We start from the raw sequence: 23,913 nt of genomic DNA, 5'->3' as shown, positions 1-23,913 counted from the left end.
GTTTCCAGTGGCTTTAAAATAAGACAGTAGTGATTTTTCCTCCTCCTGAATGAGCTGCATTTGGGCTCTATTTCACTTTAACATCCACAGAGAGCTCGGGGTTATTGTTTTCTGATGCTGTGAAATGGTTTGTTTACATCAGTAATTTTTGTAAACACAGCAGAAAAACAGGCCAATAGGCTTAATTATCAAAAGTTAGCAAACATACAAAGAGCTAATCTTGCTAAATATGCTCCATTAATGTAAACTCTTTAATTAGATAACAAATATGACTTAAATTTAGAAGGTCGTGAACAATAAGGGTTTACAGCTATGCTAGCAGCTCTGGGGTCCGTTTCACAAAGCAGGTTCAACAAACTCTGAGTCTAACCCTGAACTCTGAGTCAATCTACTCTGAGATAGGAAACTCTGAGTTTTCGGTTTCAGAACAGCTGATCAGAGTTAGTTCAATCAACTCTGAGTAGGTTCACCCGGAGTTAAGTGCGTGCACGCTGACTGTAAAAAGCCAGCATTAATGGAGCCCCGACACCAGGATTCACCATGGCAACGGTACACAAAAAGAGGTCCTCCTACGTCACACCAGTGGAGCTCGAAATCCTCACGCGGACGTTCAGCGAATACGAGCATGTTTTTAGAAAAACAAAGTAACACGGCTGCAGCTGCAAAAGAGAGAGAAGCGGCGTGGGAAGAAACTGCTGCTCGAGTTAATGCGCTAGTTTAAACTGGTCTATTTATTTAATACTTAAACACGACCGGAAGCTAAAATGTATATTAATTTAGGAGCAATGCAGCGGGAGAAAAAAACATACATGGAAGCACTTCAATCATATTTTAAATATTAATCTAATGAAATATAATTCAGTGGCTGTTTTAATGTGCATTAGCTTTATCCCTAACATGATGCTGACTTCGCATACATTATAATTTATGTTGATTAAACTGAATGTGTTAGTTTAAATAAATAAAAAAAATCCAATAACTTAAGGTGTCTTATTTGAGTGCTCTCGGCAGTGGTGTTGGAAAATCTAAAAATGATGACTTTGACACAGATTTGTCTTTTGATTTTTTTTATCATAATTATAAAAGACTTTTGCAAAGGGATCAGAGCAGCACAGAGACGCAACGTTTCTTCTTTTAATTCGGTAACCGCTTAAACACACGCATGAGACGGGCTGAATGAATGAGGAAGTCGAATTGATAGAATATAACAGAATATAAGAGAATATAAAACCGAATCGGTTTTATATTCTAGAGGGAGGAGACAGAGCGAAACTCTGAGTTTCCTGAAGAAAACCTGCTCGCGACCAGGTTAGGTTCATAGAGTCTGTTACTACGGTAACTGACCGAGAGCTTAAGTTACCTCCCTTTGTGAAACGGAAAACTCAGAGTTTCCCTCATTTCAGGGTTAACAGACTCAGAGTTTTCAATAAACCTGCTTTGTGAAACAGACCCCTGTGCAGCTGTGTTTAGGCACAGCAGTGCTTTGAGCTAAATGTTAACATTAGCATGCTAACATGCTCACTGTGATAATGCTAATGTGCTGGGGTCCGTTTCACAGAGGTAACTCAAACCAGAGAAAGAGGGGTAACTCTAGCCTGTTTCACAGAGAGAGGTTACTTAAGATCCGGTCAGTTACCGTAGTAACAGACTCTATGAACCTAACCTGGTCGGGAGATGGTTATCAGACCGCGCATAGATGTTCTAGCATTTCCAGACAATTATCTTTTTGAGCGGTACCGTTTCATGTCACAGTCCATCATCTACATACACAACCTAATCCGTCCTAACATTTGCAACATTACCAACCGTAGTCGTGCTCTCACATCCCAGCAGATATTGTGTGTTGCGCTGCGTTTCTTTGCAAATGGGAGTTTTTTGTACAATGTCGGAGATGCAGAGCACTCGAGTAAGGCAACTGTATGTTTTTATGTTTCATCTTAAGCTGCTGCCAAGTGCGCTTCTCCCCCGCGGGATTGCACCTAAATGAAATAAATTAATAGGCTACCATTGAAGCAGTTTTCCCCTGTAATATTATTGTGATTGCAAAGGACTGCATTTAAACTTACGCATTGACCCGAGCAGCAATGTTCTCCCACGCCGTCTCCCTCTCTTTTGCAGCTGCAGCGGTGTTGAACTTCTTTCTAAAAACATGTTCAAACTCGCTGTATGAGCGCATTAAGATGTCCAATTCTAGTGGGGTGAAAAACGCAGCCCCCCTTCCCCGTTGCCATGGTGACTCGTCGAATCGTGGGTTCCATTGATGCTGTCTTTTTATAGTTGTGGTGCACGAGCTTAACCCTAGGTGAAACTACTCCGAGTTGATCAAACTAACTCAAATCAGCTGTTCTGGAACCGAAAACTCAGAGTTTCCTATCTCAGCGTAGATCAACTCAGAGTTCAGGGTTAGACTCACAGTTTGTTGAACCTGCTTTGTGAAACTGACCCCTGGTGTTTAGCAGGCATTTGTTTACCATGTGTATCATCTGAGTTTTGCACATTAGCTTGTTAGCATTGCTAATTAGCACTACACCAAGTACAGCTAAGAGTGATGGGAAAGTCTTTTCTACTGTAGTTCCTGTAAACAATGAAGGCCTGTGGGAAATTTAGACTTTCTGATGGTAGTTTGAGGAAGTAGGGGTTTTCTCAGGTCATTGCAATTCGTTTGTGGAAATCACAAATGTCTAAAAAACAACAACAGAGAACAAATAACAAAGAATCAAAAAGTTGTCGAAACAATTCACTCAAAACCAGAAATGTCACCCCCGCGGTTCCACTGGAGGAAATGTCACCACCAAGTCATTAGGAAACATGATGTGGGAGGCATTACTGTCTGTGAGGGGATTTTGTAGAAGGCTATTGTGTAGTTCCTGGGATAGTTAAGTCCAAACTTTAGTTAACCAAGCAACCAAACCACAGACTGACAGTGAGCTGCTAGCATGGCTAATTTCACATGATCAAAAAAAAAGAATCACTGGCTTTAAAGTACTGTATTTATGGCTTATAGAAAAAAACTCTCACACAACTATGAAGTGTTCTCATATGAGTGATTTTATTTCACAGCACACTACTGACGTCTTTTATGGCCCAAGCTCCTCGCTCTGCCTTTGGCGAGTTCTGCAAGAATAACAAAGCAGTGATCTGAGTCCTTGATCCGGGCTCAGGGACCGGCCTCTGTTATGTAAGACCCAGTCAGAATCTGACAATTCTGTGTGTATGTGTTTGTGTGTTGGGTTATGTTGGCGGTGCTGGTTGGGTGTGTGTGAGTGTGTTGGGCGATTGAGCCAGCTCATTCCTTGGGAGAGCGTTGTTAGCCTCGACCATTTGGGGAGCTCTCAGGGGAGCGGCGTTGCTCGGTCTCTCATCAGGCAGACGACAGAAGACTGCGTGCTCGGCATGCTGCACTCATCTCGGCCATGATAGCCTCGCTGCACAGGCCATATCTCTGCTTCATTTACTCATTGTCTGATAATAACAAGTGTCTCCTTCCTGCTATACTCAATTACATCTTCATTAGCTTTCTAACTAGCTTAAAACAAACCAGCATTGTGTGGAGAGATTTTAAGTGTTTGTGACATTTATTACCGGGATGCCTGAGTCTATAGGTGACGGGCAAAAGGGGCGCAACATACTTATTATGTCTCCATCTCTCAAGACCGTACACTGTCTCATCATAACATCTATTCATTCTAATTTACAAGCTAATGAAGCCAGTTCATTCATCATTACTCTGTCTGTTATCTAAACAAGGCGACCGGCTGACATATTGGCCTCTTACTTTGGTGCGATGCCAATCAAATGCTGGTCTCACAGTAATTAGCTAAACAATGGGGAGGTGTTCCCATAAGACAAGCAGATATATTACATCAAGATCCCATTGAAGAGCAATCTAATAAAAATCATACAGCATAATTAGCAGCCGCTGGCTTTCCGTGTACAATGAAATGACAATGCGGATCAGAGCAGGTGAGTGTGGCGACTATGTCAAGTACCAGACAGGATCTGAAACACATTGTTACGAGGCCACCACGGGACACACAAAGGGAGACTTCTAATCAAATGCCTTTCTGTTTCATCTCTGCTACACCGTCACATTTCCTGCATTGTTGCAATTCCTCGCCTTCGGCCTCTGAAAACAGGATGTGCCCTTCGTTTGTGAGGGAAGTTCCAACTTTGTTTGTTACCACCATCCTGAACAGCTGTGGCCTCAATCAGTCATCCTCGCCTTTCTCTAAGTGGAACAGACAACACAGGAGGAGCAGGTTACTCTACACCCCCCCTGTGTCTTTCCTTATTGTTTGAACACTCTCAGTTTCCCTTTTGGTCTCTTTCTGCTCCCACTTTTCCTCTTTGCTTTGCGGTAATGTCAAATTTTAAGCTCATTTGCTCTCACTACTCCCCCCGGAGCAGCGGCTGCGCTCGTCTCGGTCAACGGGGTTAAATAGTTGGCCTGCGTTCAGAACAGTGAACTTTCTGAACAAAGTGTCTTTTAATGAGACATAAACAGACAAGGAGCAGTAACTTAAACATCCAGCCTTCCTTTCTTTGGCGAATGACAATGACTTGATCTCAAAAAGCAGCTCCACCAAAGCAGTCTGTCTTTAATATATCACAAGGGCAGGTGGTGTAGGTGACGGGTCGTATCAAACAGCCGTCTGGGGATTTTTGAGGAGAAAACAAAGTCAATTCAATAAACTGCTGGTCCCCGACGTGTCTGTTCTCACAACTTTTCCTTGGCTTACATCACCCATTCCACCAAGGCCTTGTGTGTTATTACGATAAAGTGTGCCACTTAATATTTCAGAGATCTTGCCTGTTGCTTTTAGGTCCTCATTTAACCTCATGCGCTGCTCAAATCTGGCAGGTCGTCAGCATACTAAAAATAATTTTGCATACTTCAGCTGGATTACACAGCTCATGTCAGTCAATGTAAAATTACAAGTCACAAGTGAAAAATCACATTTCACCTCAGCCTTGTCTGTGTCTGTTCCTTAGCAGTGCTGTTTTGACAAAAAAGGAGGAGACACCTTTAAACGGATGGCACAGGATGAACCTAGACTCGAGAGAACTGACAGCCGAATATAAACACAGCCATGATGGTAAGTCACAGTCGGTAACTGCTGAGACGCTCTTTTATACGAGACTCAAACAAAGCAGAACCGTTTCCTTCCTTCTCTATACAGCCTGGATTTGTGGTAATAAGCTATATCTAAATCATCATTGTTTCTCACAGATCAACTGACGCACTTCCTCTTTCAGCTGTCTTCACATGGTGTCTGGGCTAAATTTGTGGCTTTCCTGATTCGTGGTAGAAGTGAAACTCAAAGCGTAATCAGAGCAGGCGTACAGGAAGCAGGGGAACAAACAAAGAAGAATGGGTGAAGGGCCTCAGAGACATGTGGTGTGACAGTAGCAACAGTCATTTTAGGGCACGGTGAAGGTGCAGGCACACTGAGTATAATTTGTTGTCAGTGCTGTCAGGAGTGAGATTTAGAGAAGAGAAAGGCTTCAGCAGTGTGTGTGTGCGTGCGTGTGTGTGTGTATCAGATGTGGGCAGAAAGGCGATCAGTTTCTCGAAGATTAAATATAGTTTTGTATCAACAAAGGACATAAAATCTGTTACAACATTCAATCAAAATTAGGCTTTATTTATATGTGCAGTCATCTGTACAACTATTTATATTCAAAAAAAGGATATTAACAAGAACTGTACATTGGAGACGTCAACACATGAGCAGATCTTCACCCGTCGGACTATTTTGAAGCTAAAGTGCCATTTGTGATTTGAACCAAACAAAGATCTGCCTCCTTTTCAATAAAAAATATGGCACTGAGAGTTTAGGGCCCTTTTCTGGAATAGTACTTTAGAGAATCGTAAACGTGCTGTCTGCACTCTAGGCGGCGTTTTCTTCCCCTTCCCGGACAGATGGAGGCTTCGCTAGTTTAAGCAATCAGTCGCACATCTTGGATCTGATGCTGCAGGGACGTCGTCTTGCCCGCTGGACGCGTCGTCGCCAGAGGTCTGAGGGTGTTCTTGCATTTTGGAATGGAGTGCCCTTTTAATTTCTCATGTTAACCTTTTCCCCTGCAGCAGCCAGGGGAGCGTTTGCTCCCTCAGATCTGCTCTGGTGTAGATCTGCCTGTCTGCTCGGCCGTGTCGCCCCCGGCCTCCTTCTCCCCCCTCGTCTACGTGGCTCATTTTCTCGCTCTGTTCACATATCTGCAGAAGAAGAAAGAGAAAACTTCTTAAGCTCAGGAGCCAGAAGAAAAGAAAAAGCACACAGGCCACTAACAAACACATAAACATGCTCTAACTAGCCTCCTAAAGATAGAGAGGGAGTTACGATTAATTTGTAGCATTAATTCTCTCGGCGTCAGGACCACTGATAGCAGAGGATTTATGCTGTGTGCCTAGTGGTTTGTGTACGTACGCAAGGCCATGCGTGTGTAGTTCCCTCTACTGCTTTAGTGGTGATAGCAGGATCATGATGCTCAAGTAGTCAAGTATGCTATTATCACTAAAGGTCGTGTAGATAGCCCACCTGAGTCCCCAGACATGGCATTTACACACAAGAGGTGCTCTGAGATAAACGTGGTGGTGGTGGGGATTTAGTACAAGGTAAAAACAAAGTGGCTACAACAACGCACTCTTGTGTTTCTGTCTGCATCTCTGCCACCACTACACACTGCAGCCTGCTGGCTTGTCAGCTTAAGTGGAAAAGGAATAAAGGGAAGATTGAGTGATACAGGCTGTAATTCTCTTAAAGACTTACCTGCGAGTTCCTGGTCCAACATGTTGATAAAACTCTCCAGCTCCCTCGTGTCTCCCAGCTTGGCTGCAGACAGACGACAGAGAGAAATGCAATTTGAGAAACTATATTATAGAGAAAAAAAAACAGCAGTGGAACATTTTTGTGGAGAAATGCGGCTCAGTGCCCTGGTATTTCCTTTGGACCGAATGCTGAGAACTAATCTAAGTCCCAGAATTACATATGAAGCAAACTGCTCTTGGACTGGCAAACACATTTTCAGCTTATTTTCTACAGAGATAAAGGCTGATCTTAAGCGCTAAAAAAACCTCGACAGCTTGATGGATCTTTGTTGTAAACATCTTAAGGTATTCTGTGTAAACACTGACACAGTGGATGCCACCTCCTGGTCACCTCCTTGTTTTTATCCTTGGAGATTTTAACAGTAGTCTGTGTGTCTGCATGCGAAACACACCCACTCTAATTCATTTGCACACACCTGAGCCCCTCTTCCCTCTACATTATGGGACAAATAACCCCTGCAGGAGACTTTGGGGGGGGCTGAGACGTCACAGTCACAGCGGCAGGGGCTTTGTTGTGTAAAAACAAAAGAGCTCCCAGGCTAACGTTGAGAGTTTTTGTGTGGCTGTGATAGTGATCAGAGAGAAAGCGATAGTGATCACTGTAAGAACAAGGGCTATCTGGATGGAGATGGGCTGATGGGAGCCTCGAGTACCTTTCGGTGCCAGCGTTATGCCTGCTGTGTGAAGCTCCTCCTCGCTGGTGTTCAAACTGTTTCCCAAAGAAGCTTCGCTGCCTGGGGGGAGAGGGAGGAGAGGGGGGGAGTGAGAGCGGATAAAAAACAGGAGGCCAGCAAGCATGCAAATGATCAATGACAACGACAACAAATTTTACACAATGCAGGAGCTGCACATAATGATAATAACATGCAGTAAAATAAAGGTAAACACGTGTTCACCGTTAGCGACTCCCGAGTGTCAGATTTTGAAAGCGATTTGCCTGTTGAAGCATTAGGGGGCAAAAATACTTTCAATAATGACGACGCATGGGAGCAGAAAAACCTTTCTTCTTTTATCTCATAACCGCCGACAAACGCAGCACAAAACAGACAATTACAGAAGATGGGTTATCCGCAATTGCAGTTCATTCCAGTACACAGCTACAGTATTTTCATAAGCAAAACAGTGTACCGGTAAGTGTCCTCTTGCACTACTAATTTCATGCAAATTAAAAGTGTCGAGCTGCAGTTGTTTGGACTGATAAAGGAGCTCAACCAGCACCCGGGGGGCTCCATAAATAATGTCTCTCCTTCCCCACGCTTTGTACAATAATATTATCTTGATCACTGTAACATTGTTTTAGATTGACCATTAAGTAACTCACCATAGTCAGAGTCCTCGACCCCGCTGTCGTCCGCCAGCCCTGTGCGGGTCTTAGCCTCCTGCAGGACACGCTGGTACACGTGAGCTCTGTTGTGAGAGGGGGCCTTCAGCTCCTCCACCACATCCTGGAACTCTTGCAGCAAGTCGTCCAGCTCCAGCTCCAAGTCTGCGGAAAATGTGTCAGCAGTTGGAGAGAAGTCAGATTACTTCACTGAGAGAAAATGTTCAGAGGGTCTGAAGTCATTTCAGAAAAGGCAGAAGAGCGGAAAAGAAAACATTTTAAAGCCCCGATTAAATGTGGCGTTTAATTCTGAAATAAAACAAACAAATAATTAGCATTTCAAAGATTCTGGAGATATCCAAATGTAAGCAATAACTTGCGACAAAAAACATATCTTCTGGGTGAAAAATGAAATTACATAAAAGCTAAAAGGCACAGCCTGCAGTTGGTGTTTATGTCAGTGGGCTGTATCCGATAACTTGATGTGTGAATATAAAACTAACAGCCCATAAGGCATATAAAACATCTAACAGCCTGTAAAACAACTGGTCTGCAAACTGTGATAAACAAATATTACATTTTAAGTCCAAGTTGTACGCTTTAGGCGGAAATAAAACAACATTTCCTTGAATAAAAGTAGAGTCGTAAAATAACAGATGCAGTATGGCTGGACAGACCTCACTTTATCCACCAGTTACTTTATCAAGCACACATGAATATGAAAAAGCTTTAACAGTTTGGGAAATATGATGCAATGTGTTAGAAGGATACTCCAAGAAAAATTTTAAACAAAAACACATTGTTAAAACGTCCTTGTTAGTGAGTCATTAAAGATTACAGCCTTAGAAATTTTATTCAGAAAAGGGAAGTAACGTGTCAATATTTAAAAAATACAGATGTATGCCACGTCTGTTCAAAATATGCCAACAAATAAAAAACGTGGTTTAAAAACGAAAGAAAGAAAAGAAAGCGTGGAAACTTAAAGCATGGGAGCCATTTACTTTCTTTTTAACTTAAAGTATGAGATATATAAAGAGAAACAAGTCTAGAAACTTAAATGTTTTAAAATATGGCTAACAGCCTCTGTGACAGGAGTAAACCGGTGTTAGCTGTTAAACGCAGGTCTGTTCATCATCACTGTATCATCATTAATAAAGTAATGGCTCAAGAAGTTGCTGAACTCACCTGTAGTAAAGTTTGAGGACATGTTGAAGCAGTGAAGTAACACACTAACAGGCTGCTGTCTTTCAGGGTTTCCTTAAAACAGTTTGAAGCTGACGAGAAGTGCTGTAGTTTTATTCTAATTCCCTCCACACCCGCTAAGCTAGCAGACCGGAGCAGCCAATCATGTCGCAGAGAGACCTCAGAGTCTGCTGCAGCTGGAAAAAGTGGGCGGAAAGTTGAAAGGAAAAGCCATAACGCAAATGAGACAGACAGAAATAAGCCGTTACGTAACTCAGGTCGAGACGTTTAGTTTTTCCCATGCTTTCAAATTAAAAAAGAGAGAGCGACTGTGTGTAGACTTATAAAGTTACTCGTTTAGTATTCATAAGGGTGTTTCCTGTCTCTGGCACAGGGAGCCTGCTACATTAAGATTTTACAGAGGACCTCGGAGAGTCACTCTGAGTTTGAGTGAAACTTTATTTAAGAATAATAAACTGTGTTGTTAAACGTGCTTTGTAAGAGCACTGTCACACTGGGAATGCATGGTGGCATCATCCTAAAATTAATTTTAAAATATTCAGGATGTTATTGCTTAGTTATATAATTTGTCTTCCCAAATTCCTGCCGCTGTGTAGAGGGAACTTAATATTTTTCTATAAAAGAGCTCTTTGGTGGGGGAAAAAAATCGCTAGTTGTGTCGAATAAAAAACCCTTTAAATATTTAATTTCCACAGTGAACGATGCAGTACTCTGCTCTGTCGACAGGGGCCGCTCTGGTGCAGGTTCTGTGTAAACCCCACAGAACAGATGTTCAACTCTGTGGCCTTATTATGTAATTTTCAGAGAAGTAGCCTTGCATGTTTACCAGTGTTAGAAGAAGTGCTTTTTAGTAAAAAAAAAAAAAATCCAATGGTGTTAAATGCTTAAATGTTAAAGTACTTTTGCAGAATTGCCCCTGCTTTAATTTTTTAATCATCGTTATTCCAAATATTTGTGCTCATTTCAATCTAAAAACTGAACCTACAAAGTCATTAGTAACTAAAGGTGTTAGATAAAGGTAGCACAATCAATAATACAACTCTCTGGTCTTTACATAAAAATTGATTTGCTTTTTTATCACTCGTGTTGAACTGTTGAATAAAAGACCAGTTTGTATCTGTGCACAGCATGTTCCAATGTGAATGCAGCAACAAGAAGAACACTTTTACCACTGTTGTTATTGATCGAGACTTGATCTGTTGGGTTTTAGAGGCTTCTGGAAACGTGGACAGAAGAAAACAGTACCAGATGAGAAAAATGATTCAGACACAGTTTGTTAAGATTATGAAGTAGTAAAATAAACAGCAGATAGCAGGTGTGCTAATAAAAAACAGGTGTGCAAACACATTTGGTATTTGCTCATTAATCCCATCCCATAAAGTTTCGTATTTAGTTTAGTAAGATATGTAAATAAACCACATGCTTACTCGGTTTTATCCCTTAGAAGCGCATGAGTTGCCGCTAAAACATGTGTTCGACTCATGCAGGTAAACCTGTTGTTCCTCTGACTGCTCCTGCCTGACACGCAAGGTAAGTGTTGTAGGAGGGGCATGTAATGAATAATAACTTCAGCTGTGCAGGTTTAGGTTGCTGCCTCCGTCCTCAGCGCTCACTTGCTGCCGGGGATCTTGGGTAACATGTGTAAGGGCGATGGGCCATGGGACTCCTGATAATATGAACTGGGCTGGACTGCTGCAGGTCAGTGGGTCAAAAGCAATGCAGGGATTATCCATTCTGATGGTATCTAATTACTGTCTCTGTGTTTCTGATTGAGTGAAAAGTTCGAATGCTAATCTTTAGTGTGCAATTTCGAAACACACCGATAGAGCCTCTGGAGAAGCACTGAAGAGTTTTTGGATTATATGAAAAATGAGACAGTCTGAGCCTGTTTTAAGATTAAAATAACAACTAATGACTGTCAAATATTTATGAAAATGCAGAAATATATGCAAATAAGATTTCTTTGTTATGCCAAATACATTCTTAGCTATTTGCTTATTGTTTTTTGTTGGTGTTATTTGTGTGTGAGAGTAATTAGTGGAAGATAAGCGAGGCCTCATATTACCTTCTTTGTGCAGCCGCCTGCCTTTACTAAAAGAGCTTACTGAGGCATGAAGTTTAAACCTTATCACCACCAGGGAAAACCTCTAGACTCTGTCAGTTTCAAGTGTAACAAAAAGAGTGTCAAATCATAGCGGTGCTTTTAAAAACTGCTCACAGTTTGTTTTCTTCTCCTGTCAGAATCTGCTGGTCGTGCTCCATCTCCGGCAGATCATTTGTGCTTCTTCTGTCTGGTTTTCTGTCCCAGAGGAGCAAAAGCCTGGTATTCTGGCCGGGTCACTTAGTAAACACTTTCCACCTCCGTACCAGCTCCTGACCCAGCAGTATCTGTGGATGGACAAAAACACGGGGAATTTCTACACCACTGAGCAAAAGATGGATCGCGAGGCCCTGTGCCCCGAGGAGACAAAGGCTGAGGAATGCATTATTTTACACAATGCTGTCGTGGGGGCCTCAGGAGACCTTATTCAGTTCCCTGTGATCATAGAGGACATCAATGACAATGCACCTCATTTTGAAAATGGTGAAATACACCTGAGGGTGTCTGAGGATGTCACCGTGGGGACCAGCTTCTTACTGGATGACCGGGCTCAGGACAGGGATGCTGGGTTTAACGGTGAGCTGCACTACCACCTGGAAGACTCTGATGGAGTTTTCAGTTTAAAAGCGGAGGAAGACGGCTCTGTCATCATGGTTGTGCAAGCAGCTCTGGATAGAGAGACTCGGGAGCTGTATCAGATGGCGCTGGTGGCCACCGACTGCGGCTCGGACCCTTTAAGTGCTACGGCGACTTTAATAGTCACAGTGACAGATGTTAATGACAACTGTCCGAGCTTCAGCCCTGACAGCCCCAGCAGTGTCACCCTCCCCGGAGACTCCCTGAAGAACACGCTGGTAGCTCAGGTCAAAGCCACAGACCCAGATTTAGGCCTGAACGCTGCCATCGTTTACTCCCTTAGTCCCAAAGTCTCCGAGCGGGCCAAGCAGCTCTTTAGCCTTGACAGCCTCACTGGGTCCATCAGACTAACACAGGACCTCCAAAGTGACAACTCCGAGGAGCTGCTGCTGAAAGTGTTAGCTAGCAGCCGTCACTGCCCCCCAGCAGACACTCAGGTAACCGTATCCGTGCTCCCCAAGGCGAACCAGGAGCTGACGATCAAGATCGGGTTCATAGCGGAGCATCAAAACCAGACTCTGGTGTTACAAGAGAACCAGCCCCCCACTGTCTTAGCTGTTTTAGAGCTGGAGGGTGACAGCAGCTTTAAAGGCTCATCTCTTGCCATTGAGAGCGAGGTGCCTTTCACTTTGAACCTTCAGAATGGTAAATATCTGCTTTCCACATCAAAGCCCTTAGACTATGAGATGAAAAGTGAACATCATTTTCCTGTGGTAGTGCACGGGAGATCATCTAAAGGATCTGTGATCATTCCTTCCAGGCGTGTGATCAGGGTGCTGGTGGCAGATGTCAATGATAACGCTCCACAATTCCTCCAGTCTCAGTATCAGTTGGAGATGGAGGAAAACAACCAGCCGGGGATGTCACTGCTCCAGGTTTCAGCTACAGACGCAGACAGCGGATACAACGGCAGAGTGACCTACAGGCTGGACGAACACACACCTACCATCTTCAACATAGACTCGGTGACAGGTCAACTGTCTGTATCCGCCTCTCTGGATAGGGAGCAACAGGGTGAATACAAACTCACCGTGTTTGCAAGAGATAGCGGCTCTCCTCCCTTGGAGTCAGCGGCAACCGTCTCCATTCGTGTTCTGGACCAGAATGATAATGCCCCTGTTTTTCTAACCCCTCACTTCATCTTTTTCATCCCTGAGAATGTGCCGCCGTTTGCCCAGGTGGGAGGTGTAGGGGTGACGGACCCAGACGAAGGGGAGAACGGGAACACAGAGTTGCATGTTGTTAACAGCAGCGGCCCTTTTGTTGTGGATAACACTCAGGAGACGCTACGCACCACCACCAACTTGGACCGCGAGACACAGGACCGCTATGAACTCTACCTGCTGGCCAGCGATCACGGCCACCCGGTCACTTTGACTTCCACTGCCAGGGTGACTATCTTTGTGGAGGACATCAATGACAACCAGCCTAAAGTGATCCTTCCCAGCAGCAACTTCTCATGCCGCACTGTCTCTCCAGCAACTATAGCCGGCACGATGATTACAAAGATCTACGCCATCGATGAGGACTCTGGGCTGAATTCGGAGATTACGTACACTGTTGCGGCACCAGAGCTAGCGCAAAACCGCAGCCCTTTCCAGGTGGATCCAAGGTCGGGGAATATCACTGTATCTCAGCAACTTCTACGTAAAGACCTGGGGATGCATCACCTGTTCATTGTGGTCAGAGATGGAGGGAAACCAGCTCCGCTTTACACCACTGTCTGGGTTAATCTGTTGGTCAATGAGAGCATGGAGCCCTGCCACTTGGACAGAGCGCCCACCTGGACAGGGACGCCCGACTTCGGCCAAACCCCATCAAAGGCCCCCATCTGTGAGGTGGAGGACACCAGGTCTGGTCAGATGACCCTGTTTGTAGGCCTGTGTATGATGCTGGCATCCGCCTGTCTGCTGGTGGTGTCGGCTGTTTTGTACCTGAAACAGAGGAGAGGAAGTCTACGGCGGCACAAGAGCGGGCGGATGGAGGAGAATGAGATTCCACTCAGGCTCAAAGACAAATATTACTCTGAAGACTAACAGGATGAAGCGAGCAAAGTGTATAATCCTCACTAACACTGTTTCAAGGATGAAATCAGCCTCTGAATTAAAGATAGGAGTATTTGTCAAAGGCTTCTTGCATTTTAATAATCATATCTGTTGAATTATTCTGATACACAGTGTACGCAGCCATTTGTCAACAGCAAAATTCAGTGGAAATAAAGTTGATCAAAGGACTCTGTTAGCTCCCGGGAATGCATATAAGGTGATCTGATAAGGGAAGTATTTGATTTTATCAGCAGAGGCTTGTTCCCCGTGTAGTCGGCACAGGTGATGTGTACAGTATAACAGCAAGAGACTGTTAAAAAACCAGCATTACAGCAATTATCTTCAGGGATTATTCTCCATGCCCCTGCAGAGAGAAGACGACTGAGGTAATGGTCCGCTGAGTTGATTGGGCCTTACTCAGATTTCCCTCTCTGAATGATGGGGAGTCTAAAGTATTTAGTCACACAAAAGGGTTTAACGTTCCTCCAGCGGGGAGGTGATGAAAGTCTCCCAAGAAGCAGCTCTGAGACGACCACAGGTGGACAGGTGAGAGGCCGCAGAGGGAAGGAACACCGCCGTCTCAAGTCACCGCCTCACACCTGTTATCCGATAGCGCCGCTTCTCACCAACAGAGCTGGATGGCACCCAAAAGGCTGAAAAAAAAACACACCCTACTGTACAGCACAAAGTAACCCAACAGGCTTGTTGTTTTGATGACAGATGTTTAGAGGGAAATCACACTGTGTTCAAAGAAATCTTTACAAAAGGCACTTGCTCTCGTGTGTCACGGATACATTAGTATGCGTGCAGGGGAACGATTGAGATATCAAACCAGGTTAAGTGATGCATAAAGTATGAACGAGTCAGAGTAAAATGTGTTTACGAATCTGTTAACGCACAATTACACAAAGAGGCCAGGCTAATTGTTTCAGCTTTCACAAAAGAAACATGTTTTTTTTATCTTAATGGTATCATAAACTATTGAGTGATCCTTTCAAGATACACCTGTGTTGGAGGAAAGGAGCCAGGAGCCCCAACCTGTAAAACACAATGTACAACAATGTGCTTTGTGGAGAACAAGGCTTGTATAACATGAGAGGTGTTTCTCAGAGGATTCCTGAGCTAGCGGCTGAAAAATAAATAATCTAATAGGGTTGTACTGTGAGGCTAAGTACATTAGCAGAGAGGGAATAAAGAGCCCCGTAACAAAATTACAAATTAAAGAGGGAACAACAGATTCCATTAGATTAAAACACAGACAAATTCATATTACAGCAGACCTTTTGTGGTTTTACAGGGACATCTTTGACATGGCTGACAATTCGCCTTACATTCCCACAGACTGGATTTGAAAGGCAGCTTGTTTTGTTGATTTTTTCCATCCAAAAATGAGTGCTATTGAGGGATAAAGCTCCTGCCTCTGTGAGGGCGCCGTTGCAGGAGAAAGTCTGCCATCTGCTGGCCGCAAATGAATCCAAACGTGGCTCTTTAATTTCTGGTATTTGGCCAGAGGGTGGAGATGAATCAGAGGACAGTCTCTCACTCCGCCACAGTCAGGTCGACTGAGATCACTGATGTTTCCCTGCTGCATGCTGCTCTGCTCCACTTACAGTTCAGCTCATTTTAATACGTTTTTTCTCAAGCTTAACATTTGATTGTGGGTTATGAGGTTGCGTGAACTGACATGGACAAAGAACACAGCCGACTATGACCTAAAATACCCTGTGGATTAATCCTGTAGTACAAATCAAGGCATTTATTATCATTTAGGAAATAACTATTCTGTATTTAAAGGTACAAGTGATGTTTTTCTTATCAAAGGGACTCACTGTAGTGATGCTGACAAATTCCCTCATTGCAGCTTAAAGGCATTATTTGACTTATAACAAAAAATGGTTTATCCACTATTCATGGTCTGTGTATTGCCTTTAAGACTAAAGGACACATTTAACAGATAAACATCATTTGCAAACAGGGATGATTGATCTTTTTATGCATCTAAAACAACGCAGTCAAACAGTTAGCATGTGACAGCTTCCTGTTTGGTGAGCAGGTTCATGTTGACGCTGTAGACAGATCCCCTTCACTGGCCAGGGACACACAGCGTCTAATTATTCCCAAAGATTATCAGCATGCTTCTCATTTGGTTTTATTATCATGATGTCATTAAAAGAGGCCTTGATAAACAAAGGCCTAGAGTTAGGATGGCCAACTAATTTTTTCCATGAAAAACAAAATTCTTTTTCTGTATTTGCATAGCAAGTTTCAAATGTGCAAATTTACGTCAACAATGAACTAAGGAAATTTCTGCAAGCGTAAGAACCTTGACCTCCTCATTATTCCCCGCCACGAAGTTCATTGAAAAGCGACATTGTTTCTTTAAGATTGCACTTGCAGCCAACAGCGGCTCTGTGCATTGTTGTGGGAACAGAAAGCGAGTTGAGATTGATATACGGGGGCCGAAGACAAGTTGCGCATATCATCAGCAGACCAGCTGCAGAGCAGGCAGCAGCAGAAGTCTCCGACGAGTCCTGAACGCCTCATTCCAGACATGGGTAAGAAACTCCAGCCGCTGGATTATTTACCTTTATTAGCTTTAACCAGACAGGATACTTCATATTATCAAATCTGCGTTTTATTTCATGTGATAGCACGCTGATAAGGAAGGGACTGTGAGAGGGCATCACAAGTTATTAAGTTTTTTGTCACTTTAGAGGTCGGCTACTCACCGGCTGATGCTCCACTGATATTATGAGATTTATTTCATGCTTGAGATGGCAGGACGGCTTTCAGAGGAGCCCTGTCGCATTTGCTTTTGGTCGCAATCTTTCTCAATTTTTAAAGAGCCGAACTTGGCCTCGGCTTTGCATTTTCTACCAGAATGAGGCCTGTTTTTTTTATTGTAGTCTCCAGCGAGGGACTGTTTGTTTCAGAGGGCTGCAGCTGTTTGCTTTGGCTCGTGATGTCATTAATTAGTAAATTGGTACAAGGTGGATCTAAAGGCAAGCGGGAAATACAGGTTAGACTTTATGATGTTAAATTTCAGAGACAAAGACAGAATTTCTCCACTTTTTATCCATGGAAATAGCGGTATGCATAAATTAACTACTCAATTTAATTCCTTAAGAGTATAGTAGCATATGTCAGCTATTCCAACACTATCATTTTAAACTCCCTCTTCCATTGCACAGTTAAGTTATGTCGTCTGAATGATGGTGAGCAGAGTCTCCCCTTCACTCACACATACACACAGCCATGTAGATGTGTTCAATTAAAGAGCCATCTATTTGCCCCTCCTGCCATCTGTGTTTACTGTAATGGTACCAACCACAGTCTGTCTGCCTCCATTGTGTGCATGTGTGTGAGTGTGTGGATGCAGGCATGCAAGCGTGTAATGGCACACATGCACACAGTTGCATTGTTTGTTTGTAGATTTGCCTCTCCATCCTCTTCCAGCACAGACAGCTCCCTACTGTCACTTTCTTGTTCCTGAGTCTACCCAGAAGGAAGTCTATGAGTGCATGTGTGTGTGTCCGTGTGTGTGTGTGTGTGAGGCATAGAGGTGCCTCTGGTCTTTGTTTGCTTGACATTGATGGCCCTTGTACCCCCATGATGCTGTGGGACAAAGACTGTTGTCTCTGCGGTCACAAAAGCAGCCTCTCTCTCTCTTTCACTTTGTCTCTCCTCTCCATCCTCCCCCTTTTTCTCACACTCTCCATGCTGGGTGCTGAATGGAGGCAGGGTGCGAGCGGGGGTCAGAGCAGACACATCCCCATGCCCTTGGCCCTTGGCATCCATTCAAGTAGCACATGACCATTTGTTAGAATGCGCTGCTTTACTGAGTGAGCCAAAGTGTTTACAGCTGCAGCTCGAGCTGTAGTGAAAGTAGCATTAGCAGTTGTTCTAGAGAAGGCTTGTTTAAATGTTTAATCTTTGTGTTATGCATGTATGCAGATAATATCCATTCTATGTGCACAGGGAGGTCAGAAATATATGTACAATTTATTCTTCCGCCCAAGTTTAGTTGAACTTCACATGGTGTTCATTGTACCCTTCTTTCAGAGGGACTATTTTTTACAAAAGGAACAGTCAACATGAAAAATGCATACAGCATCATTTGTGAATTATCCAACATAACAGGGAAGCAATCATAGGAGTTAGAAGTGCAATGTTTAGAGAAGTGAGACACTTTGTTAATTATTTATGTGGTGGATCCATAGAGAATTACTAGCCAACAATTTTGATAATTATTTCATAGTATCTGTAAAATATCAAGCAGATTCCAGCCTCTCAAATCTGAGGATAAGCTGCTTATATGTGATCTCTTTTGGGTATTGGACTGTTTGTTGATAAAAACAAGAATAAAAGATGTCAACTTGGGCTCTGAGATACTGTGGAAGACATTCAATCTCCATTTTTGGACAAACAAAATGATAAATTATTAAAATAATTCAAATTTTCTCTAGTTGCACCCTAGTTTTGAGCAGCACATACAAATACATTGGAAGGCAAAAATGCATCCAGGCAGAGGCATAAACACCAGAATTAATTGAACACTTCCAAAAAAAGAGCCAGTCCTTGTAGTACATGGATCTTTGCATAATTTGTTCATTGGAACGTAGTAATTTCCTGTGCTGTCTGTCATACTGCATCAGTTAATTATGTGCATTGACTTTCATGCTGCTGCGTCCTCACAAACAGGTTGCTATGACTGCTGTATGCGCTGTTTGGGTGGAGTGCCTTACTGCTCACTGGTCGCCACACTGCTGTGCTTCTCTGGCATCGCCCTCTTCTGTGGTTGTGGGCACCAGGCACTCACAGAGACAGAGAGACTCATCGAGACTTACTTTGCCCGTAACCTTCAGGACTACATCACCCTTGCCTACATGTGAGTGTTAAATTTAAGTATTTCCATCACTGACATCACATTTCTCGTCTCTTTTTAGGAGCTTTGGGTTCTTTGTAACCCTGAATTTGTCTGTTTTCTTTTCCTTTTGCTTCCTCTCAGCATTCTGTATTTCCAGTATGTCATCTACGGTCTGGCCTCCTTTTTCTTCCTCTACTGCATCGTGCTGTTGGCTGAGGGCTTCTACACCACGAGCGCTGCCAAGCAAACCTTTGGAGAGTTCAGGAGCACCATGTGTGGCCGCTGCCTCAGCTCCTCGGTGAGAGGTCCCAGAGTGGGACAAGTAAAGGGGATTGGAGAGATTGGATGGGATTAATACACATATCACTCCCTAGTGGGTGCTGAGCCGAAAATCTTAAAGCTGCTAAAAACCTTTGGGGACATGCAAAGATAAGCATACAGTGTGTGTTTGAGCGGATGGGGAACAAGCTGAGTGGTTGGAAGACGAGGAGGAGAACAGAGAGTGAGATAACGAGTGAGGCTAATCAGGAAATAAAGTAAATGTGGTCACTGAGTGAGTCACTGCTCGTAAAAACACTCTCTTAGATTACTTATGTGCATCGGTTTATTACGATGAAGCACCCTAATGTGTCTTCTGCTCTCTGCTTGTACAGTTTATAGTGATGACATATGTGCTAGCTGTGCTGTGGCTGTTGGTGTTCGCCTTCTCTGCCCTGCCGGTCTACTTCTTCTACAACATGGACGCCACCTGCCACACTATCGATGTTCTGACTGAGACCCCGGCCAGTATCAACCAGCTCTGTGTTGATGCAAGGCAATATGGTAAAAAGACACCCAGCTTCTCACACGAATGATATTCAGTTAAGGATTAAGCCTGATGATTCCCAATATTTTTCCAATCGTCAGCAAATCCCATGAAAGGCTGACTATGCATCGTTCCTACTCACAGCTTTTGTAACCAAAGCTAATTCCTCTGTAACGTTAACCTCCACTCTATTAGCTGTACCTTAGCAAAGATGCTAACATGCTCACAATGACAATGCTTAAACGCCCCTGAAAAGCAGGTACAATTTAAGCCATGTTTACCATCCTGCACCAGTGTGTTAGCATGCTAAGATATGCTAATAATTAACACTAAACACAAGGTACAGCTCAGGCTTTTGGGAATGCCATTAGTTTTGCAGCTATATGGTAACATTTGGACCAAAGTCATGGCAAAATCAAAGTTTTGACTTAGCAATAGCAGTAAAAGAGAAGTCAGAGGATCACCAAAGCTAAATCCTCTCTGGCGTTGACCTCCATATTTGTCCAAAACCTACAAACAAGACTAGACAACAGTATTCCTAAAGGCTGTACCTTAGCAAAGATGCTAACATGCTCACAATGATGATGCTTAAACCCTCCTGAATAGCAGGTACAATTTAAGCCTTGTAAATCATTCTGCCCCAGTGTGTTAGCATCCTAATGTATGCTAATAATTAGCACTAAACACAAGGTCCATCTCACGCTTTTAGGAATGCCAGTAGTTTTGCAGCTATTTGGTAAAATTTGGATCAAAGTTTTGACTTAACAATAGCACTAAAAGAGAAGTCAGGGGATCACCAAAGTTATTACATTTCATCTAGAGGGTAATTCAAATGTTTTAATACAAATTTTATGGCAATCTCTCCAATATTCCACAAATTATGGCCCAAAATCCAAAAATGCCAACTTCATTGGACCAGAAGAAGGTCAGGGCATCACAAAAGTCAGTAGATTCATCCCCCAGGGACCACGAATGTCTGCACAAAATGTAATGATAATCCACCCACTAGTTGTGAAGATATTTCAGTCCAGCCGACCATAAGATCCACTGAGCTGTAGGGCCTTAAAGTGCACATTGATGCACTGGATGACATCTTACTTCATTACAATAAACATGAGCACTGCACTGTATTTGTAGAATCCATATGTTCTGACCTGAAGGTGTAAACACTCCCTAGCTAGTCAAATATGTATTAATCCCAAGCTCCAATAAATGCAATATTTACTCAGATTTCAGTAGGGTTAGCTAACACATACAAGCTGTTTTGGGAAAAATGATTCAGCTATTTATAGAAGTAAAGCTTTATATTTGTGACCTGTTTTTATACATTTATATCTTCACTATTATTCAATGGGCTTTTGAGGGCCAAAGACAAAGTAGCCAAGCCAGAAACAGGTTGTTGGTTTCGGTCATCCCATGTTATTTATGGACAGCCAGCCTCAGCTTCATCCTTTGATTGACCTCGTACATAAGACATAGAAGTAAATAGAGAAATGTTATTTTCTACAGGGCTCCTGCCATGGAACGCAGTGCCAGGGAAAGCTTGTGGTATAACTCTATCCACTATTTGCAAGACCAGAGAGGTAAGTTCAAACTCTGCTGTCATGTTTGATAATTTGCCTGACGTGAAATGAAGACAACATGTTAATGCAAATCTCCCCCTATCAGTACCAAACGACCTATGACCTCTACATTGCTGCCTTCGCCGGCGCGGGCATCACTCTCTTGGCTCTGGTGAGTGATTATGCTTCAGCTTGAGCCAATTTGGCTGCACCAACAATAGTGTTATGGCTCATGTGACTTAGTGACGCTCAAAGTGTAGGCGGTGAGGCATCTCCGGCCTCCATGACTGATGACTTTTGTACTATCGCTCTCTGTTCCTCTTTCTCAGCTGACACAAACATCATAATAATGCTGTAATGTCTGGTGGTTTTCCAGCCAGCCAAATGGTGTACCCATTATACTTGCATGCTCCATTACAGAAGCTGTTATATGGATGGTATCTGCTATCAAATTAATGTCATAAGCAGTTAATCATATTGTTTTTCTTATTTGTAGTGTTTATGTGTCGTTTTTCTTCTGCTTTCTGACACTTCCTGTCTCTGCTTGTCCTTCCATAGCTCACCTACACTGTGTCAACCACCTATAACTTTGCTGTTCTGCGGTATCTGGGGAGAAAGGGTATAAGTGCACGGTGTTAGACTCACCCGCTTCCTGTCTGCTCTGTCACAACTTCACCACCCACATGGGGATTTAAATGGACGACAACACTTCTCTCACTCCACATCATCAGTACAGAACCACCTGTTTTTACGGACTCTTAAAAATGTTTTGTCTTGTATTTTTACTTTTCTTGTCTGGAACATTTTTATTGTTTTGTTTTTTTTTACTTTTCTTTTAATTGTATTATATGTAACTGAGGTTTGTCTGCTGATGTGACATGCAGCAAGTCTTATTTCAGTATTTTCAAAGCCACATGACCAAAATATTTGTAAATTATTGCTCTTTTTACTTGCTGATATAAGTTTCTAAAATTCATTTTATGCTTAAAATCCAAGTAACACACCACTAAGAAGTTAACATGTGTACGAAATAACCACCAACTTGCCGCACGTGCAGCTGGTATGCAGCTGTTACAGGGAATGGGGATTAGAGGTTACAATGGCTACCATCCCTCACATCTGGTTGCCATGGTAGCAGACAAGCACGCATTTGCCGTCTCACGCTGACCTCAGGACTTTTCTCACGGGCTGGAGAAAAGCCTCAACAATGGAGTCAGGCCTGTCTTTTAAAGCTGGCCAATAGGGAGCCAGTTGTGGGGGCCACCTGCGCTACGAGTCTCTGCCAAGGGTTAGATTACATGTCAAGGGAGAGGGTCCTCCACACAAAGAGGGGGTTAGACCCCTCTGAAGCCTCAATGTAGCTCCTCTGAGATAGAAACCACACACACACACACCATCCACATGCTGCTGCATGACCCTCACCTCCCCCCTGAATGAATTAAATGTTTCAGAGGGAGGGGACTGAAGGAATTTTAGAGGATTTTGAATAGTTTCTTTACAAAAAGGGACATAATTGATTAGTTCTGATCTGGAGAGGTCTGAAAATGTTTCTCATAATTTTGAGATAGCAAAAGCACTAGGTGCTAACTTATCGAGTGACCTTAATATTCGACCTAAAGCTCATATTTGAGGTGTGAGTCCCCCTGCTGTTAATGCACGAGTGAGGTCCTTTTAAAGAGATAGGACGGCTTTGTTTTGTCTCTAATTCTTTAGGATTTTTTTGTAGTTATTGTATAACACATCCTTTTACTTAGCTGATTTACTACTACTTTTACACTTTGGGTATTACTAACTAACACGTAGCAGTATTATAATTAGATTCTTCTCTTTGGTGAAGCTTTATCGAGCTGTGAGTGGTTGATTTGGCTGTTTGATGATTATTTTTTGTGTTGGTAAATTTGATAATAAAAAGAATATCAGAGTGCCTCTGAAAATATTTGTTTGTAGTCAGTGAATGTGCAGCGTGTGGTGGTGTCACTGTTTAACTGGCGCTCCAACCTTGGCTCCGTGCCACATTCAGGGGCCAAGGTATTTTGTAAGGTGTTTTGTATTCTCTCCTCTTGTGTCCACAGGTGCACTGTTCCCTGCACTTGGCTTTGAACCAGGTGTACCTGAGGAAGCTGAGGCACAGGGCGAAAGAGGAGAGGAGAGGCTATGACCTGTATGGGAGGCTGCAGAGAGACAGAGGGGGGGCACTGTGCTCGCCGTACCCTGCTAACACGTCTGACACCTCCTGACAGCGCCTCCAGTGTGGCTGCAGGAGCTTTCTGCGATAATGACAACTGAGCAGGTTATCAAAATGAAACTATGTAAAGTGTTCCAATTTAGTGGTTCAACTTTGTAGCTTAATTGGATGTCTTTATTTAAATATAGGTTGTTGTGTTTTATATTATCAGTTATAAAATGGTACAGATGCAGGTGAAAACTGAGCCATAATGTCTCAATATTTTCTGCATATTTCCTTTATTGTTCTGCGCTGACCAACGACTATAAAATCTGCTCTTCCTGTTTTGTTTTTCTTTAATTTTTAAATGTTAGATATCA

The 23,913-nt window shown here is 43.1% G+C and overlaps 3 protein-coding genes across 3 annotated transcripts; 2 read left to right on the top strand and 1 right to left on the bottom strand.

Moving 5' to 3' along the window:
* Window positions 1–5,624: 5,624 nt before the first annotated feature.
* LOC138598211 (regulator of cell cycle RGCC) lies at window positions 5,625–9,423 on the bottom strand. Its single transcript, XM_069669939.1, has 5 exons — window positions 9,336–9,423; window positions 8,151–8,315; window positions 7,483–7,563; window positions 6,771–6,833; window positions 5,625–6,217 (listed from the first exon to the last, which is right to left on the bottom strand). The coding sequence occupies exons 1-5, from the start codon at window positions 9,355–9,357 to the stop codon at window positions 6,210–6,212; spliced, it is 339 nt and encodes a 112-aa protein (XP_069526040.1). The 5' UTR covers window positions 9,358–9,423; the 3' UTR covers window positions 5,625–6,209.
* A 1,580-nt stretch (window positions 9,424–11,003) lies between these two features.
* On the top strand, window positions 11,004–14,150 carry pcdh20l (protocadherin 20-like). Its single transcript, XM_069669214.1, has 2 exons — window positions 11,004–11,051; window positions 11,595–14,150. Exons 1-2 carry the CDS (start codon window positions 11,004–11,006, stop codon window positions 14,124–14,126), a joined length of 2,580 nt encoding a protein of 859 aa, XP_069525315.1. The 3' UTR covers window positions 14,127–14,150.
* A 2,536-nt stretch (window positions 14,151–16,686) lies between these two features.
* plp1a (proteolipid protein 1a) lies at window positions 16,687–23,606 on the top strand. The gene is made up of 7 exons (XM_069669355.1): window positions 16,687–16,690; window positions 18,837–19,023; window positions 19,144–19,300; window positions 19,656–19,824; window positions 21,317–21,390; window positions 21,476–21,541; window positions 23,442–23,606. Exons 1-7 carry the CDS (start codon window positions 16,687–16,689, stop codon window positions 23,604–23,606), a joined length of 822 nt encoding a protein of 273 aa, XP_069525456.1.
* The last annotated feature ends 307 nt before the right edge of the window (window positions 23,607–23,913 follow it).

This window comes from Semicossyphus pulcher, unplaced genomic scaffold (assembly GCF_022749685.1).
Source record: "Semicossyphus pulcher isolate SPU_LCO1_2020_fin unplaced genomic scaffold, fSemPul1.0.p SCAF_2, whole genome shotgun sequence".
Taxonomy (NCBI): Eukaryota; Metazoa; Chordata; class Actinopteri; order Labriformes; family Labridae; genus Semicossyphus; species Semicossyphus pulcher.
This window is presented reverse-complemented; position numbering and strand designations above follow the sequence as displayed.